The 16,956-nt window shown below is 35.0% G+C and overlaps 1 protein-coding gene across 2 annotated transcripts in view; it reads left to right on the forward strand.

The window, feature by feature from the left end:
• The first annotated feature begins 5,492 nt into the window (after positions 1-5,492).
• Positions 5,493-16,956, forward strand: part of uxs1 (UDP-glucuronate decarboxylase 1) — a 48,110-nt gene continuing 36,646 nt past the window's right edge. The window contains exon 1 of one of the 2 annotated variants that reach the window (XM_022680510.2): positions 5,493-5,628. In XM_022680510.2, coding sequence (XP_022536231.1) covers positions 5,580-5,628 — 49 coding nt within the window. In that variant the 5' untranslated portion in view covers positions 5,493-5,579. Of the gene's footprint in view, positions 5,629-12,592; positions 13,479-16,956 lie in introns of those variants that run through there. The other variant, XM_007227947.4, reaches the window with a different exon arrangement.

Consider the following 16,956-nt stretch of genomic DNA (forward strand, 5'->3'; position numbering starts at 1 on the left):
AATTTTGAACGTTAAAATTTTAACGTTTTTGAGTCAACAGAATGTCCTAACCTTCTGCCTTTTGAATTAGCATTTTACATTTCATCAGCATACAATTTCTAAAAACGTTTGAATGAAGGGATGAAAAAGTGTTTTTATTCCATTCGCAGTAACTGCTTTTTAATTTGGAACCAATATCTGGGGATATGTTCATGTTCTATGTTTTACTGTTGTGTTTTTTAGATCAGATGTTGAATCAGATTCTTTATACTCTGTAGCTTTACTACAGTGATGTAGGTTTATTGTTAACACTGTTCACCATAGGATTTTCTAGTTTTAGTGAGCTATGGTTTATTAAAGGTTGAACGTACAACGCTGAAACAACATTGCCATATCAACGTTGATTAACTTTTCAAATCCACACCATCCAACGTTGATTCAACCTTAACATTAACATTGATTCAACCATAACATTAACATTGATTCATCGTTGATTCAATGTTGATTCAATGTTGAAATGCCAGCTGGGAATGTTAGTGTTAAAACTGAACAACAGTTAAATAGTGTTGTCTTAATGGTGGTAGGTAGTCTGTTAGTAGAGGAAACAACCAAAATGTGCAGAGTTGGATGTTGATTCTCCAGGATCAGGAACTATTGCTCTTTAATTTTAGAGTTAAAAGTAAAGATGCTTCAAATGGTTTAAGTGACTGAGAAGAAGAACAAATATAGACAGTTGTCTATTTTTGGAGGATACTGTTCAAACATTCTGCTCTTCAAACAACTTCAATTATTTATGGTCCAAAGTCTAAAGCTGTTAGGTTATGATTCTGGTCTATGATGAAATGATTTCATCACACAATTCATATCAGTTTTTCAGAAGCTCTTTCATTCCAGAGTGTGAAGCTTCGTTCTTCTTAAATTCTTTGCCCTCAAATCTCATTTTCATACATAGTTATTAAGAACTGTGGTTCCCAATACTTTTAGTGATAAGAAGTTATTAAAATCAATAACATGTGCAGAGCTGGTTGTTGTTTCTCCAGGATCTGGGTTGGGAACTATTGCTTTAAGGAACTGTATTTTTTTTTTCTCACTGATAGTGTAGTCATGCTTACTGGGAGAAAACAAAAGTGAATTATTTCACGTCCATTCAACAAAGTTTTTTTTCCCGGATTTTGTTTAGTACAATTCTTAGTGTTTTAGCCATAAAAAATGTTAAGGCAAATTCTCTTATGACTGTCAAAATGATTAAAGTTGCTGGATAAGAAACCTTTGGCTTCAAAAATTGTTCGTTTTGGTATAATTGATCTGGTATTCGAATGTCCCTGATCAAATTCAGCATAAATCCTCACATATTAGGATCAGTTCATAATGTCCATCCAAATGAAATTAACTGTGCATGTCTCTAAACGTCCTATGACTTAATCTCACTAACCACACACATCATTATGGGACTTACAGACTGTTTTAGACAAACAGAATTTCTATGTTCGACATTTCTTAGCAAATTTACAGCAATAAAGTATAATTTAATAATTTTTTATTAATAGCAATTTGTTCAATGTCAAAAACATTTATCAGTAATTTAATTAAATATGTGGCATGTGTGTGTGTGTGTGTGTGTGTGTGTGTGTGTGTGTGTGTGTGTGCACTTAAGGGCTCTGAAACTGGTGATTGAGCTAATCTGACATACCAGTAATGATTTATGACTGGTGATCTGCAAGATCAGACTTGCTCTATATTTGGAGTGCTGTAGGCCACCATATCAGTTCCAATTGCATCTGTGATTGCCAAAGCTTTTATAGAATCCCTGGAGGCTAAGTAAGTATTTATGTTCTTGGGTTAAAACAACTGCAAAAAGCACCACAGGGAGTCAAAATAACAGGGAATGGTGACTGACTATCTACTGATCCACAGACCGTTAAAACACTGCATGCATGGTAATGTTGTTGGCCAGACATAAACTGGGGTTTATATATTAACTCTCCAACCTCTTACAGTTTTAACTTTTTTTTTACATCACATACTGTATAATAATTAAGCACATCCCTGTCTTATGCAAATAATGTTTACGTAAGAAGCAACAAACACTCTAAACTTTCAATCTTTCAGTGTACGTTAACATTTTAATTAGATTCTTTCACATTTTGGACTATGTCTTTTGGTCCCATTATTAAAAATGCTTTAAAAGGCTATTTTTACATTTTAACATATAGCATTGGGTTAATAATGTCACTTATCTCTATATTCATATACATTTATATATGTGTCTGTATCTTTATGACTTAATTACAATATAATATTTTTACATTGAAAGTTAAGAATAATAATAATGTGAAAACAGTGCAGACATGCATATTGGATAATAATAAGCTCTTTTATTTTATGATCATTGACTGTTGCCAGTCTTCAAAATTAACTGAATTTTACCATTTCTTAGAAGAATGTCGGAAATCTGTTACTGTCTTTAATTCAATTCTATAAAGCAAATTAAATGAGGAGCAATGATAATATTATGATTGTGTTATGAATGTTATGATTTATGGTATTATTTTCTTTTGCAGAAATAGATGATTAGATCTCTTTACTATTTGTTAGGTAAAAGTAATAGTATTAGTAATACTAGGTAACCCAAAAGTGATGTTGCATATTACTGATATTATATTAACATCAGTGTATTTTCTAGTCATATGATATGAGGGAAACTTAGTTGGTAAACTTAAGTAAAAGTAACTAAACATAATGTGAATTTTGTAAAAATACAATTTTCATTTAATTAACAATATTTTAGAATTTTGCTACAAAATAAATCTATAGTAATAGTTCATTTATTCATTCATTCATTCATTCATACATTCATTCATCCAAATCCCCAAAAGTTTGAATGCTGTGCAAAATGTACAGAAGATAGAATGGAAAAATTAGTACATTTCAAAGAGCCGTATTTTATTCGAAACTGTAAGTAAGATATTTTACAATTTCATAAAGAACATTACTTCGTTTCGAACGCATTTTGACAGCAACACAATTTGCAACTAACTCAGTGACTGTGAAAATAAAGATAATTTTAAAGAGATTTCACTTACTTTTTGTTTTAGTGGTTCTAGTACCATTTACTTTTCCAGCTTTTTGTTGTTTAAACACAACTTTTAAATGTGGTGCTTCATTAATTTCTAAACAAGTTAATGTTCTTTAAATGGTTTTAAATGTTTTATGAAACAGTAAAATGTCTCACTTTCACAGCCACCCTCCAGGTACACTGACTGAATTAGGTAACCAACCTCCAGAGCCATATGTGCAAAAATATTGATATTTCATGGATTCACAGAGACTTTATTGTCATTCACATCACATGTGGTACATGAGGTGGAATGAAATTGTGATCCCACGATCCAGTTTACACCCAAGAGTTGTTGTTAAAATAGATAATATAATATATAATATTTGGGAGAATAATATTACATTTTAGAGTGGCTTTGCTGCAGGACATGAACATTGTTGTATTTGTTTTCAAACTCTTCTTATTTTGTCTTCCACATTGTTTTTTTATATGGTAAGAAATCTCTGAACAACACTGTTTTAAAGTCACTGCCTAAAGCGAACCACAGAGAGTTAGTGTTAATAACTCTTCATGTGTGAAACATGAGCTGTTATGTAATACTCAAAAGTCTTTGATAAACTGCACTTGTTTTAACCTCCCTCCCACCGAGGGAGGCAGACTGAGGTAAATTTGGTTTGCCCTTGACTAAACTGGTCCCCCTTACTTGCATGTGAGGATCACAGAATTCTTGGCTGTGTTTAGAGTCACAGTCCAGACCTGCTGAGGTGAGGTTTGGCAAAGCAAGTGGAAAAAGTGATGGATGATACAGATCCCTATAGACACTGAACATGCTTTTAAACAAATAGTACAAGCACTGCGGTCGACTATAATTAATGTGTAAGACACTTATCCAGACGAGGTTTGAGAAATAATGTTAAGTATTATTAGGGGCTTTGCCCATTGCGTGTGTGTGTGTGTGTTTTTGGTTTGTGTGAAGAGTTCTGAGAATATGAGGCATGCTTTCAGAAAATTTGTGTAAACAATCCAGAAAAAAACTGTAAAATGTAAAATGAAATAATTCTTTTTTCTGATCATTTGAATGGAATTTCATTTATTTTAAAATGTGTTTGATTCATTCTTGTCCTGCATGAACTTTGTGTGAATTTCTAAAAACATTAATGAAACTCATGGATAAAAGAATGTTGAAATAGGAACACAGTAGCAGCTGTGTGTGTGTGTGTGTGTGTGTGTGTGCTTGTGTGTGTGTGTGGCAACACTTTTATGTAAGGAAATTGGCAAAATAATGTGCTAAATTGTTTGCGCTAACATAGTAACTTATATACATAAGGATTTTCCATTATACAGTATATCAGCAATTCATCATCTGTCCTTTTGCTGAGTAGACAATCTAATTTACTAATCTTTTTCAAAGTAATTAATTCAAACTATATTCTATATATGTCATAGTTCAAAAATCATTTTACACCCACACACCCAAACTTCCATTATTTCTAGGTCAACCTTTCCAGCCTGATGATTTTGAAGTGTAGATCAAATGTTGGTCCAGTTTAATTATGAAAGAAACTGAACAGCAATTGAAAAATCCATTTTGCTCTTCAATATGTAAGTGGACGTGATGGAGGCTAAAATAGGGTCTGATGTAAGTGGACGTGATGGAGGCTAAAATAAGGTCTGAATGGAGCTGTTCAGTGAAGCTTATCCTACATTGATCTTAAAGACCTCAGTGATAAACAAAGAGATGAAAAGATTTCAATGCCTTTTACACAGCAAAAATGCTGTAGTTTTTACTATTTCTTCCTTTACTTTGTCTTTTCTTCTAATTTGTAGTTATATTTTACAACAGTGAATGAGCTTTCAAACATACAGTCAGGCCCATAAGAATTTGACAGTGACACGTTTCAATACTCCACCAAAATGACAAGAATAGCAGTCTTATTTAGTTTTAAATATTTTGGAATTAAATCTGAAACCAATAAACATTACCAGGTACTACGTTTTAATAGCTGTTATTCTAAACATATTAGAAATGATCATATTACTTCTATCAGCAGTTAATCAATAACCACCTGATCAACTTTGACTAGCAGCCACATGCCTAACCGTGCTCTGACAGAATTGTTTGGATCATGAATTCTTCTGTCCTTCTTCATATTCAAGTCAATCTTGCTTTTGTGTCTCCATAAATCTGGTTCCAGAACTGGGCCTGGATCATTTTATGAAATACTACATACATAAAACTTCTGTGCCTGAATTGAGTCAAATCCCTGCAATGATCCAATTCCTGGAGTTTAAATCCTTTCCCAGTACTGCTGCATCTCTCCTGTCAAGGATTCCAGGAAGGAACTCCAGGAATTGTATCATTGCAGGGATTTGACTCAATTCAGGCACAGACCTTTTATGTATGTAGTATTTCATAAAATGATCCACAAAAATCCTTGATTTATTGCAGCTGCACTGTGGGTTTTACGCTGGACTTTGGTGAGTGAAATCCAAATCCATTCCGGAGAAGGTGATCTTAATTTTCCATTGGTGGACACTAAGGATGCAGTGCAGGACTGACTATGATAGAGAGAAGAAGCCACTGGGGGGATGTAAGTAAATTTCTGCAAAGACAGATACACCTAGGATTGATATATTTAATATATAAGTTGTAATGTTGTGACAGTGTGAGAGGGTGATAAATGTTTAGTTCAATATGTACTAATGCTGCATTCCAATTTATCTCTGATGTCGGAATTTCCTAGTTCCAAGTAGAATGTTAACTGGAATGATTCTACAGGTCAGATTCCCTAATCAGAAATTCAGAAGAGCCTCTTTAACCCAATCATTCAAAATTATGAATTTTAATTTTACAATCTAAATATTTTATATTTTTCCTGTGTTCCTGACAATATAAAGGAAATACATAAGTAAATACATAAAAAATAGTTCTATCAATGTTAACATGTTAACACATTAATGCAGATGATTAATCTGGAAACTTTAATGTTTTGTTTAACACAAACTAGTCATGTTACCAAGCTGACAGAGAGTGGTGAGGTAAAGTTTTATGATATTCAGTGATGTGAACATGGCATCGCTACTGCTGAGCTATAAATGTTATTACTTTTTATTTATGCTGTAAAATGCACACTCACTAACAAAGACACACATACACACAAATAAATAAACAATGGTGAATGGTGTCTCAAAATTTTTGACTGTTTAAGCCGACACAAACATCATAAGTGGACCAGAAGCAAGTCAAAATAATACATTTAGGATATATGGACTGGTTTGATAAACACAGACAGAAAGAAACATACAAACATGAAATTCTAATAAACCATCTCCACCACCCCTCATCTTCCATCTCCACCTCATCTTCCATAACCAGCCCAACTGACCTCTGTCTCAGAATAATGAGGAGACAGGAAGGGCATGTTAAACATGCATTTCTGAGGAACATGTTGAGCACAAACTTTCATCTGTCAGACTGGCTATTTTAATTCATTACATTTATCTTTATGATAAATAAAATGATAAGGGGGAGATTTTTCTGGAATAACATAATTGCTATTCACTATAATAGTTTGCAAAGCAGTGGAATCTGTGGCAATGTCAATAGGACCTGCAACTGAAGGACACACTATTATTACCATAATAACTGCCTGCTGGTACAAATACTGCAAATGTAGAGAGGTAAAACTTTAACATACTTCACATTGTGTAGGTTAAAGAAAATAAGATTTTTCATTTCTACATGAAACAGACAATTTCAGATGTCATCACTCAGGCTTCATTTAGGAAAAATACTTACCTCTGAGTTTTACCATTATTGATGCAGATTTTATATTATACACATCATGTAAATTAACTGATATTCTGTTCATAAAGTTTGAAAGGCCATCGTCTCCATTTTTTTAGGGCTGGGTATTGAAATTAGATACCAAAAAGACACCGAAATGTCTCGGTACTGCAGATACTTTGCATGAAATGCACATAAATGCACCAAATGCACCTGCCCCACACAAGCAGAGAGTGTGCAAAGAAATGCAAATAAATGCAGCATAGGTCACGTCCCTACCCGAAGAGATAATTACAGTCTGTTTAAACAGAGAAATCACCAAACTTTTTTTTCTCTGGTTCTCTATGACTAAAGTTCCAAACCTATAGTATAATAAATAAAAAATAAGTTAAAATAAACAAAATAACTAATAAAGTAACTAGGATGACTAGAAGGAGTGTAAACAAATACTGTACCGTATAGTAGCATAAGCATCATGATTGTGTTTTACAATCCTGTACTGATTTTAAAAACATATTTTAAATTCATATTATTTTTATTATTAGTTTACATGTTAAGATGTTGGTGTCAGACAGTGGTTCATTTTGTGAATTGTTAAACCCTGACCACTAGATAACAGTGTTTTACTCTGTCCTTAGATCCCACTTTTATGACTGGATTAAAAGTAAACTTTTTTTTGCTCAACCTTGGTAAATACTGGTGTGTTTTAATACTATTTTTTTCCTACATTTTAATTTAAACAACTGCAAGATACTGAATTGTATACCTTGTATTGTGATATGTATTGCATCACCAATTTATTGCCAGTGCATAACCCTACTGATGTAGAATTTGAAAATGAGTTTTGGGGACAGACAGGGAAGACAAAGAGTGTTTACAGTAAAGGCCTTTTGCAAAGTTCCTGTCACAGGTGTTGTCACACAGTTTCTTTGTCCACCAAGTTTCCCCTGCTTCCAGGCTCAATGTCTGCAGCTGTTTGTTTTATTCACAATTATGCCATGTTGTTCACCAAAGCCTAGAGAACATTGTGTCTGAAAGAGAACGTTGTGTCTGAAAGAGAACGTTGTGTCTGAAAGAGAACATTGTGTCTGAAAGAAGCTGCTAAGGCCTTCAGTAAAGACTGAGTTTGAATGGAAAACAGAGGGAAAGGAGAGAGAGGTGCCTACTGAAAGGCTGAGTGAATCTAAAGTGATTTTGAGGGTAATATAATCTCACACCTTGCATAATGTATAGTAAACAGCATATAGCACTACCAATTTCTCACCAGAATGCATTGGAGAAACTGAGAGAAAGTGTGACTACATTGTGTAAGTTTCCTCATCGTGCTGGAGTTATTGGACATCAAGGCAGCTCAGATATTTCACAAGCCTTTCTAGAGTGACTGAACATTCTAGCTCAGGTGTTTCTACAAGTCATTGTCGAGAAGTGACTCTACATCAGGGATCAGGAAGGTCATTGCGGGGGTGATTGTACAATACAGCTCAGTGGTTTTCAAGGGCCATAGTTGCAGTGACTCTACATAACGTTTGTGACATTTCCTGGGCTGACAGTTTTTCAACAACCCTCGTTCTATTTGTGTTTCTGTGAATGGGAATCCAGAAATAAAAAATGGGATGAATTCTCAGAAGATATAGTAGATTGTTAACCACATGGTTGTAAAGAATCTAAAGAAACATTTAACAATAGGTTTGTATTCAGACTTTACTGGGAAGATCGTGTTTTTCTTTACCTTATAATAAAATGCTCAGAAATGTTGGAGAAATAAACTAGAAAATAGAGATAGATTCATAGCAGATGAGCATTAAGGGTAGTCGTTTTAGGATTTTGCAAGAGCATGGTTCTTCCTGGCAGTGGAAGAAAGACCCATTTGCTGAGAAAATGCTCTTTCAAAATAAACATTTTTTATGTTTTTTGGGCAGGATGAATCAATTTTTACTGATATTTGGTGGGACACTCCCCCCTAACTGGTTCCTATGCCAATGCATCATGGTTTAGATGGTTAAATCATTGGTGCTACTTTACATCATTGACCAAATTATTCCATGGCCTAACACTGGAGTTACTGTGCATGATAATCTTGATATTTCTTGGGCTGGCACTTTCTCTACAATGCAGATCTTCCATGCATGTGACCAGAGAAACTGTCCTGAAGTACTCACAGACAGCAGAGACCAGTGTGTGGACAGAACCAAAAAACCCAGCCTGGTGGGGCTATGTGAACATTACTGATTTAAATGTGAAATAATAATTGAGATTTGTGAAAGCAAAAACAAGTAATTGCTGATCCCTAAATATGAATAAAAATAGTAGTGTAAGATTATATAGATAGATACTTTATTGATCCCAGAGGGAAATTCTAGAAAAAGGGTTGATAGTAAGGGTGCAATATTTATAAAATAAAAGGGTTTACTAACATTTCCAAGCACTCAGAAGGGTGTCTTACTAAGCATGTAGAGATATGCTCATGGAAGAGAAGAGCTTTGTGGCTGATATTTATATAGACTGAGAGATATAGAAAAAGGCTACCAAAGGCTTAGTGCTCTCTTGTGTATGCCAACCATGGCCAGTATTACAGACTTTGCAGGTTCAATATATAGAAATTGATCAGACACAGGCAGATGTACAAGACAAACATCTTATATCTTACCATAACAACAGCATAGATTTGACTGCTTCACTTTGAGCATCAATACCAAGTCCAATACCATCAGTGACGCTGTCAAGAAGAGCCATGTTCTTGTAAAATCCTAAACCGACTACCCTTAATGGCACATGAATTAAACAACACAATGTCTCTTTTCTTTCAAGAAAAAGTCTAAATATAGACCTATTGTTAAATGTCTCTTTAGCTTCTTCACAATCATGTGGTTAACAATGTACTATGTCTGTTGAAAATTCATCCCATTTTCTAGGTCTAGGCTCCCATTCACAGAACACAAATTGAAAAAGACAGTGTCCTTCGGTGCCAAACAACAGCAATACAAAAAAGGTTTCCTTCAGAAAATGAAACTTAAAGTCATAGGCATATCTCAACCCCTACTTCTTACCCCTACGTCTGGAAAATCTATGTTCATGTCACTCTTGACCCCATTCCTGTGGTGTTTTGTAAACGGGTACATCAGCCTAATGGTGAATACTTCAATAGTTTCAGAGAGGTTTTATCGCACCTTCACAAATAATCAAGTGCCACCTGAAGTAGCAACAACTATATCCAGGAGCTTTCTAAAACTGGAGATCAAGCTTTCACATTGTTGTGGTGGGGTTTTATCCTGCCACAGCATCTTAGTGGAATTCAAGTTAGGATTTCGACTAGGCCACACCACAATATTGAGACTCGCACAAGATTTACTCTTGTGGTCTTGCTGCATAACCCAACCATGCTGAAGCTTCAGGCTGATAACCAGAAATTTTAAGGAATGTTGTGGTTCAAAAAGCACTTCTGTCAATGATGGTCCATCAGGTCCTGAGGCAAAAAATCACCAGGTTTGACTGTATAGTATGATGTTTTTTATTGTTGAGCTGTGGTATTTGAAATCTGTATAATAAAATATTAAACATAGACTTTTAATTGGTTAGGCAAGTGATTGTTTACAAAAGTAAACCCTTGTCGTTGCAGAAACTTAATTAATATTCTGGTTGATTAGTTTGCCACACACTCATTTTAAAATAGTTTTTTTCTGCATATTCTAAAAACATTTTCCTAAAATTGTAAAATTTGCTTATTTTATACTACCGACTTTAAAGAGTTATATCCACACCCGAAATCCCATGCCCAAACCCCCCTCCAAGGGCCCGCCTAAAGCCTACAAGAAACAAAGCATAGATATACTGTTTACGTCCAATACACTTTATATAAATAAATCTTTTTTAGCAGTTAATATACTGCTTAAATATTTTTGCATAAACTGCAAACAGCAATAGTAACATTTAAACATTGGCAAAACACACTACAAAACATTACTATCCCATAACAACAATCCTAAAAATAAAGTGCAAATTGCATAGAAACTATAAATGCACACAAACATTCTTAACATTAAAGTGGAAATATTGCTTACTTAAGTTATCAAAAGTAGAAAGAGAGCTTAGAAAGATATGGTGAGAGATAGAATTAAATGTTTTTTTCTGATTTTGTTTATGTGTTTATTACACAGACTTACTACTTGTAGCTTAACGTAGCAGATGTTAATATTCTGTTGGCTGAGAATTAGACAGAAACACTGATTTAAAGAAAGGGAATAGCTGGCGTCCATGGATACTACCAAACACATACCTCCATTTGGTAGATAGAGCTTAGCGCAGTACAATAGCTAGCTAGCATAGCAAAGAAACTATGCTACCTTCATCACAACTGAAGTTAAAAACGTTAAACTATAGCAATATCATGTCACACGACAAACAGTGAATCAGGAACAGACCTGTGTATACTTGTTAATAAAATATATTACAGTATGTAGCCATATTATCAGCCTGTACGAAGCTGCACTAACTGTTCTAATTAATTACCACTAGCCTTGACTGCCAGGTAGGTAGCTAACTAACTCGCTAACATAAACAATAACCATATAACATACTGTTGCTAGCCTACCTGCTGCTAAGTTACACTATTTCTACACTTAAGCCTAATTTATCCTGTGTAAACTATCACTTACTGCTGTCTTATTTTTTGTTTGTTTGTTCCTCTTTCTTTCTCTTTCTTCCTGAGTGATAAATTCGCTTAATCATGCTAAAGTGTCAAATTTGCCAGAATCTCAAACCTGGCAGGATGCCTATACTGTCAGCAACGGATAGGAGGGGGGATTCTGGTGACATGCTCATGGACCGACACAGTTAGTCGCTGCATTTAATTTTTAACCTGTTTTTTTACAGTTTTACAAAGCACATGCATGACAGTTCTGTTTATGGGTGGGCGATATGGCCCTAAAGTAATTGCGATATTTCATGGTACTTTCTTGATAACAATACTATTGGGGATATGACAAAACACTGAATTAAAAAAAGATATATTTCAAAAATACACTACTGCAACAAAATTAAATTTGATTATTGTATACAATATGATATGGCACCCCCTAACTGAGGTATTAAAAAATGTTTTTTTTTTTTAATCAGATTTGTAACAGAACTCAATGATACAGAATGTCATGATACTAATAATGCACTCCATATATTCAGGACTGACATAAAATGAATGCTACTGGTCAGATATAAGCTCTAGTAGATATATATAATGTGAAATGGGAACAGTGTGAATTTTTATTTTGCTAAAAACAGTACAAAAGTAGTACCCTGATGTAATAATTAAGAGTAAGTGATGTGGCACCATATTTCAGGGTAAAATATTGTTCATAATATTCAAAAAGGTTGGTGATATTGTTGCGTACAATACAATATGGCACACCCCTATTGCTGTTTAATACAAAGGTCAGAAGAGAGCGAGTTTAGAGTTTAGTGGAAAAGTACTGAGTGAGTAGTTGTGAGTTGTTCAGTATTACCGCTGTGCTCTCTGTGAAAGGCGCTCTGTTCTCGGGGTGAACACATCTGCACTCTGCACTCGATTACTTCCCTCTGACAACGCTCCCACAAACCTTCAGCCTGGAGGAAAATAAACTTTTTAGCTTTCTTTAGTAACCGGGTTACAGAAAGTGAGAAACACTAAACCTGTTTTTGTGTTCGTGTTGCTTTAAGGGCAGCGCTGTTTTACTGTAGTTTTCACCGCTAATATTAAGTAAACATGTGTTTGTGTATTTCTGCTGCCGCGGCAGGCTGAGCAGCTGAGAGCCGAGATCATCGCTCGTGTTGTGTTCGGCCCGCTTGGAGAAGTCGCTGCGCGTTGAAGTTCCGCGAGGATTTTTGCTTTGCTTTGTTTTGTTTTGGTTTATTTTAAATACGGACGGTTTTCAGGGAGGGTTTAGGGTGTGAGATACGCCTGCTGTGCCTGCGTCTGCTAACCTGGAGGAGAAACAGCAGTTTATCAAAGTTGAGGAGAACTCCGCCAGCAGGCAACATGTCCGCACCAGAGACGGCGCTGAGCTAGCGGCTAACAGAAACCTGCTGCTGCTGGTGGTGAAGGAGAAAAATGGGACTGTTTTTAAACAGCGCTGAGAAACAGAGAGACTCCTAATGTTACACAGAAATGCCCCGCTGTCCTTAGACTGTTATTGTACACGGTAACGCGTCTGTTGCTGCAGTTTTGTGGAAGAGAGGTAGCTAGCTGGAGGAAAGCTGGCTAGTTAGCTAGGTTAGCTAACCGAACTACCTACCTGTACCTGTCTCTCCAGCAGCAGCTCTGACCTGTCAGGAACTCTGTGAAGAGCTAAAGATCAGCAGGAACTTTAAGCTCAGCTCTCAGACCCGCTGCTGGAGCTCTGTAGATAGGTTAACTAACCTACATGTGCAGAGATGCTCTCTGCTATAGGTTTACCCAGTGTTAATTAACCCTAAATACTCTGTTTATTATATGAAGTAGGTTAGTCTGACTGGGTTATCTGCAGCAGAGTTTAATAATGCGCAGTTTGTGAGGGAGCTCGCGCGGCTTCCCGTTTCAATGCTGGGTTTTGTGGAGGATGATGCTGGTGAACTGGCTGATTTCAGTCATAAACAGAAGAATCATGAAGCTCCTCGTCGCCCTCGCGCTCATCGCGTACATCGCCTGTAAGTAAACTGAGTTTAACTCTGACTAAACCTCTCTTTAACTCCTTAACAGGCCTTGACCCGTATACAGGCTACAGGTGTAAATTATACAGGACCCATTTTCTCTACTGTAAAATAATCTCCTACAGGACACTTGGAGAAGCTGTCTGTTCACTCTCTACTCCACTTAATAATTTAATATCATTTTATCGATTTTAAAATGCTCATGAAAAGTTCAGGGTGCCAATTTTAGGATGTGCCAATTTTAGGATTTGTATTCATCATATTTTGACAGTTGCATATTTTCTTCCATTTTTTTTTTAGATTTATAACAATTACAATTATAATTTTCAACATGAAACCTTAAGTAATGTTTTGAGAAAAAAAAATCTTAAAGATATAGGCGTGTAGTATTAGTGTTAAGGGTTTTAATTATATTTTCAATATAATTTTGGAATTGTCTGTGGATATAGCAAGCTTAAATTTAGTTAGATTATGACTTTTAATATCAATCTGATCATTTATTTAAACCAGGTGCTTTAGAGCAGGGAAGCTTCCAAAACACACAGGAGTTGGAGGAGAAGATCTTCAGAACCAGAGATGCAGAAAAAAACACTGATTCATCCTGATTAATCTAACAAAAGGTCTAACTGCACCAAATAAATAATCACTCAATTGTGCTTCTCATTTTATTGGACATACAGTAGATAATAAATTTAACATTATATTAAAGGGGTTAAATAATTATTTATTAATCTACAGTGATTTTTGAGAGCTCTGAACATACTACTACTAATAATAATATATTTTACCCTTCCCTAAGTTTAATAAAACAATTTCTAATATTAATCCCTATTACCCTGCATGTAAACCAACACTTCATTACATCAGGTCCTAAAATATTACCTTTTGGGACTTCATCTCCACAAGATATACTAAACAAAAAAAAAAACATAGTAATAATTTACAGCAGTTAAATCAAATTAAATGTAAAAAAAAAACAAAATTGCAAATCACTTCAAATTGTGCTATTTACAAAAAAAAAAGTTTTTATGAACTAAAAATCATAATTGAAATCGAGATTCGCTCATATATTTAAAGAATATGGAAATAAACTTTTTGAACACATCGCCCAAGCCTAGTTTCTGCCCTAGAATTATAAACTGGAAAAAAAAATATGGACAATTCTAGTCAGACACCGCTAATCACAATCATTACCACCCACTGTGCTGTTCACTGTGGGCGGTAATGCCTTTCATGTATTCCTGAGACACACAGAACATTGTGGAAACAGGAAAGTAAAATGCCTGACCACTTTAACATGGTCACCCACAATCAGGCCTAGCTCATACTCTGCTTGTACAGGTGTGGGAGTTCCCAGGCTGCTTCATTTTATGATCAGTTTACATACTGCTGTCCCATGACTTTTGACATGTCGGCGTAGTTCCTAAAAATACATTTCAAGCCAATTTATATTCCTAATTTATTTAAGTAACACACAGTAACAAATGTCACAAAGTAACCTTACAGGGATATGGGTCCAAGTGAAGAAACGGTGACAAGAAAACAAGTTTAGGAGGATCAGTATTACACAGACAAATCCATATGAAAGGAAATTGGTCTGTAAACATTTTATTGCACATAATTTAAGTTCTGTAGCTGTGTTTGAGGATGAAGTTCTGCCTGTTTGTGAGTAAACGCTGTCTTGCCTTAATAAATGTCATCTGGTTGCTTGAGAATTTGACTTTTGTGTACAGAAAACTTTAAGTAAATATTGGGAAATAGGGCTGGAGCTTTTCATTTAGGTTGTCTTTGTTTTGAAAGGATATGTCTATAAATCGGTACATACACACATACATAATGTAATACACAGATATACCATGCAGTACATTCCAGTAGACTGGCTTATACAGCTCTGTACTGCATTCCAGTTCACTCCCTTGTGATGGATGAGAAGAAGCTTATCAATATTCACTCGATCACACTCGATCACCAAAAGTGACACAACATTTCTATGCAGTAAATATCAGAACATTTCGCGTTTAAATGTTTCTATCGTCTTAAAGTGAGAAACTGAGAAGCATACCCACAGGAGGCAGAGACAAAGGGGATAAAATAATTGGTAATCTGTGAAATAATTGTCAGGTCAGTCAACTACCGAAATAATAATAAAAACCCTCTAAAACCCGGACTCTTTTTAAGATTCTAAGGTCATCCCAACAACACCATTAAGCTAATATGTCAACTATTTTTCATTTATTTGTGCAGTAAATGTTTAATATTCATATTCAAATTCTGAATTTGATCACATTTCTGGGACAATATTTCAAGCATCTTTTAGCGTAACAAAATGGGACAATATTAATGATCAATATTAGAAATGTAATATATTTGTTTAATCAGCTTTTTGGATCTTAGTAATGTATCTATGGAAAGAGTTTTTGTTGAGTTGCAGTATTGACCAACACCAAATGCTAGATGTGTAATAGCAGTCAGTGGTAAATATTAAATCAAAATAATCTCTTTTAGCCAGGCTACAGCCTTCTAAGTGCCAATGTGGTTCTTTGAGTTGCCAGGGTCTTAAAAATGATTTGTTTTGTTGTCTTATTTTTTTGAATTACTGGTTCAGGAACCACTTTTAGATCTGCCATTTATTTCTGAAAGGGGGGATGTATAGAAGGCCTGGAGTGGAAAGTAGTACATTATCAGTGCTCTCTGTGATTTCCACCTCTTTCATAAACCTTGACCACTTATCCTTGAAACAAGCTGCCATTGTTTGTTGGTCAGTTGCTCTCCATGGTGCTGAACATCGTCTTTGGGTTATCAGATTTCTGAGTGAGCTCAGTTTAGTTTTGTTTACTTTAATCTTCAGAAAAAAAAAACAGCATTTGCCACACATTGGTGCAGATTAAATTACCTGTATTGGACTTACAGGTTTTTTTGCCATTGTTACTGCAACATGAATGACTCATCTATGTCACATATGATTAAACTGATCTGATGTGGCCATTATATATCTGCTATATTGCGGAAATATTTAAGGTGCAATTTGGCGTGGAATTACGAGTTAAAATTAAAATGAACTTTATCTTTCTTTTGGCTTTTTATTTTCACGTTTTTAATTAACAGCAACTCTAGAATGTATTGGGACATTTCTAATTATAGAAAACATTTCTGTATTAAGTTTCAAGTTATATTTCTGGCAGGCAGGTAATGTTCTGTTTAAATTAGTATTCATTTTCTAAACTATAAAATAATAATTGGTGGTGCTGAGTTTTTGACTGGTGTGAATTCAGACACGCTGTGGAGACAAGCATACATAACTATAAAATAAATTGTTTATTCAGGACCAGGATGTCTTCAAGGACAAGGAGATAACAACTGTACACAGAGCTGAACTGGTCATTAGCTTTTCAAGTTACAGAGTTTCTGCTGCCAGATGGGTGTTTTGTGTTGTGAAGCAGTGTGTCAGTTCAAGACACAGACTGTATAGAACAGT

The sequence above is a fragment of the Astyanax mexicanus genome, chromosome 11, assembly GCF_023375975.1.
Source record: "Astyanax mexicanus isolate ESR-SI-001 chromosome 11, AstMex3_surface, whole genome shotgun sequence".
NCBI classification, from domain to species: Eukaryota; Metazoa; Chordata; class Actinopteri; order Characiformes; family Acestrorhamphidae; genus Astyanax; species Astyanax mexicanus.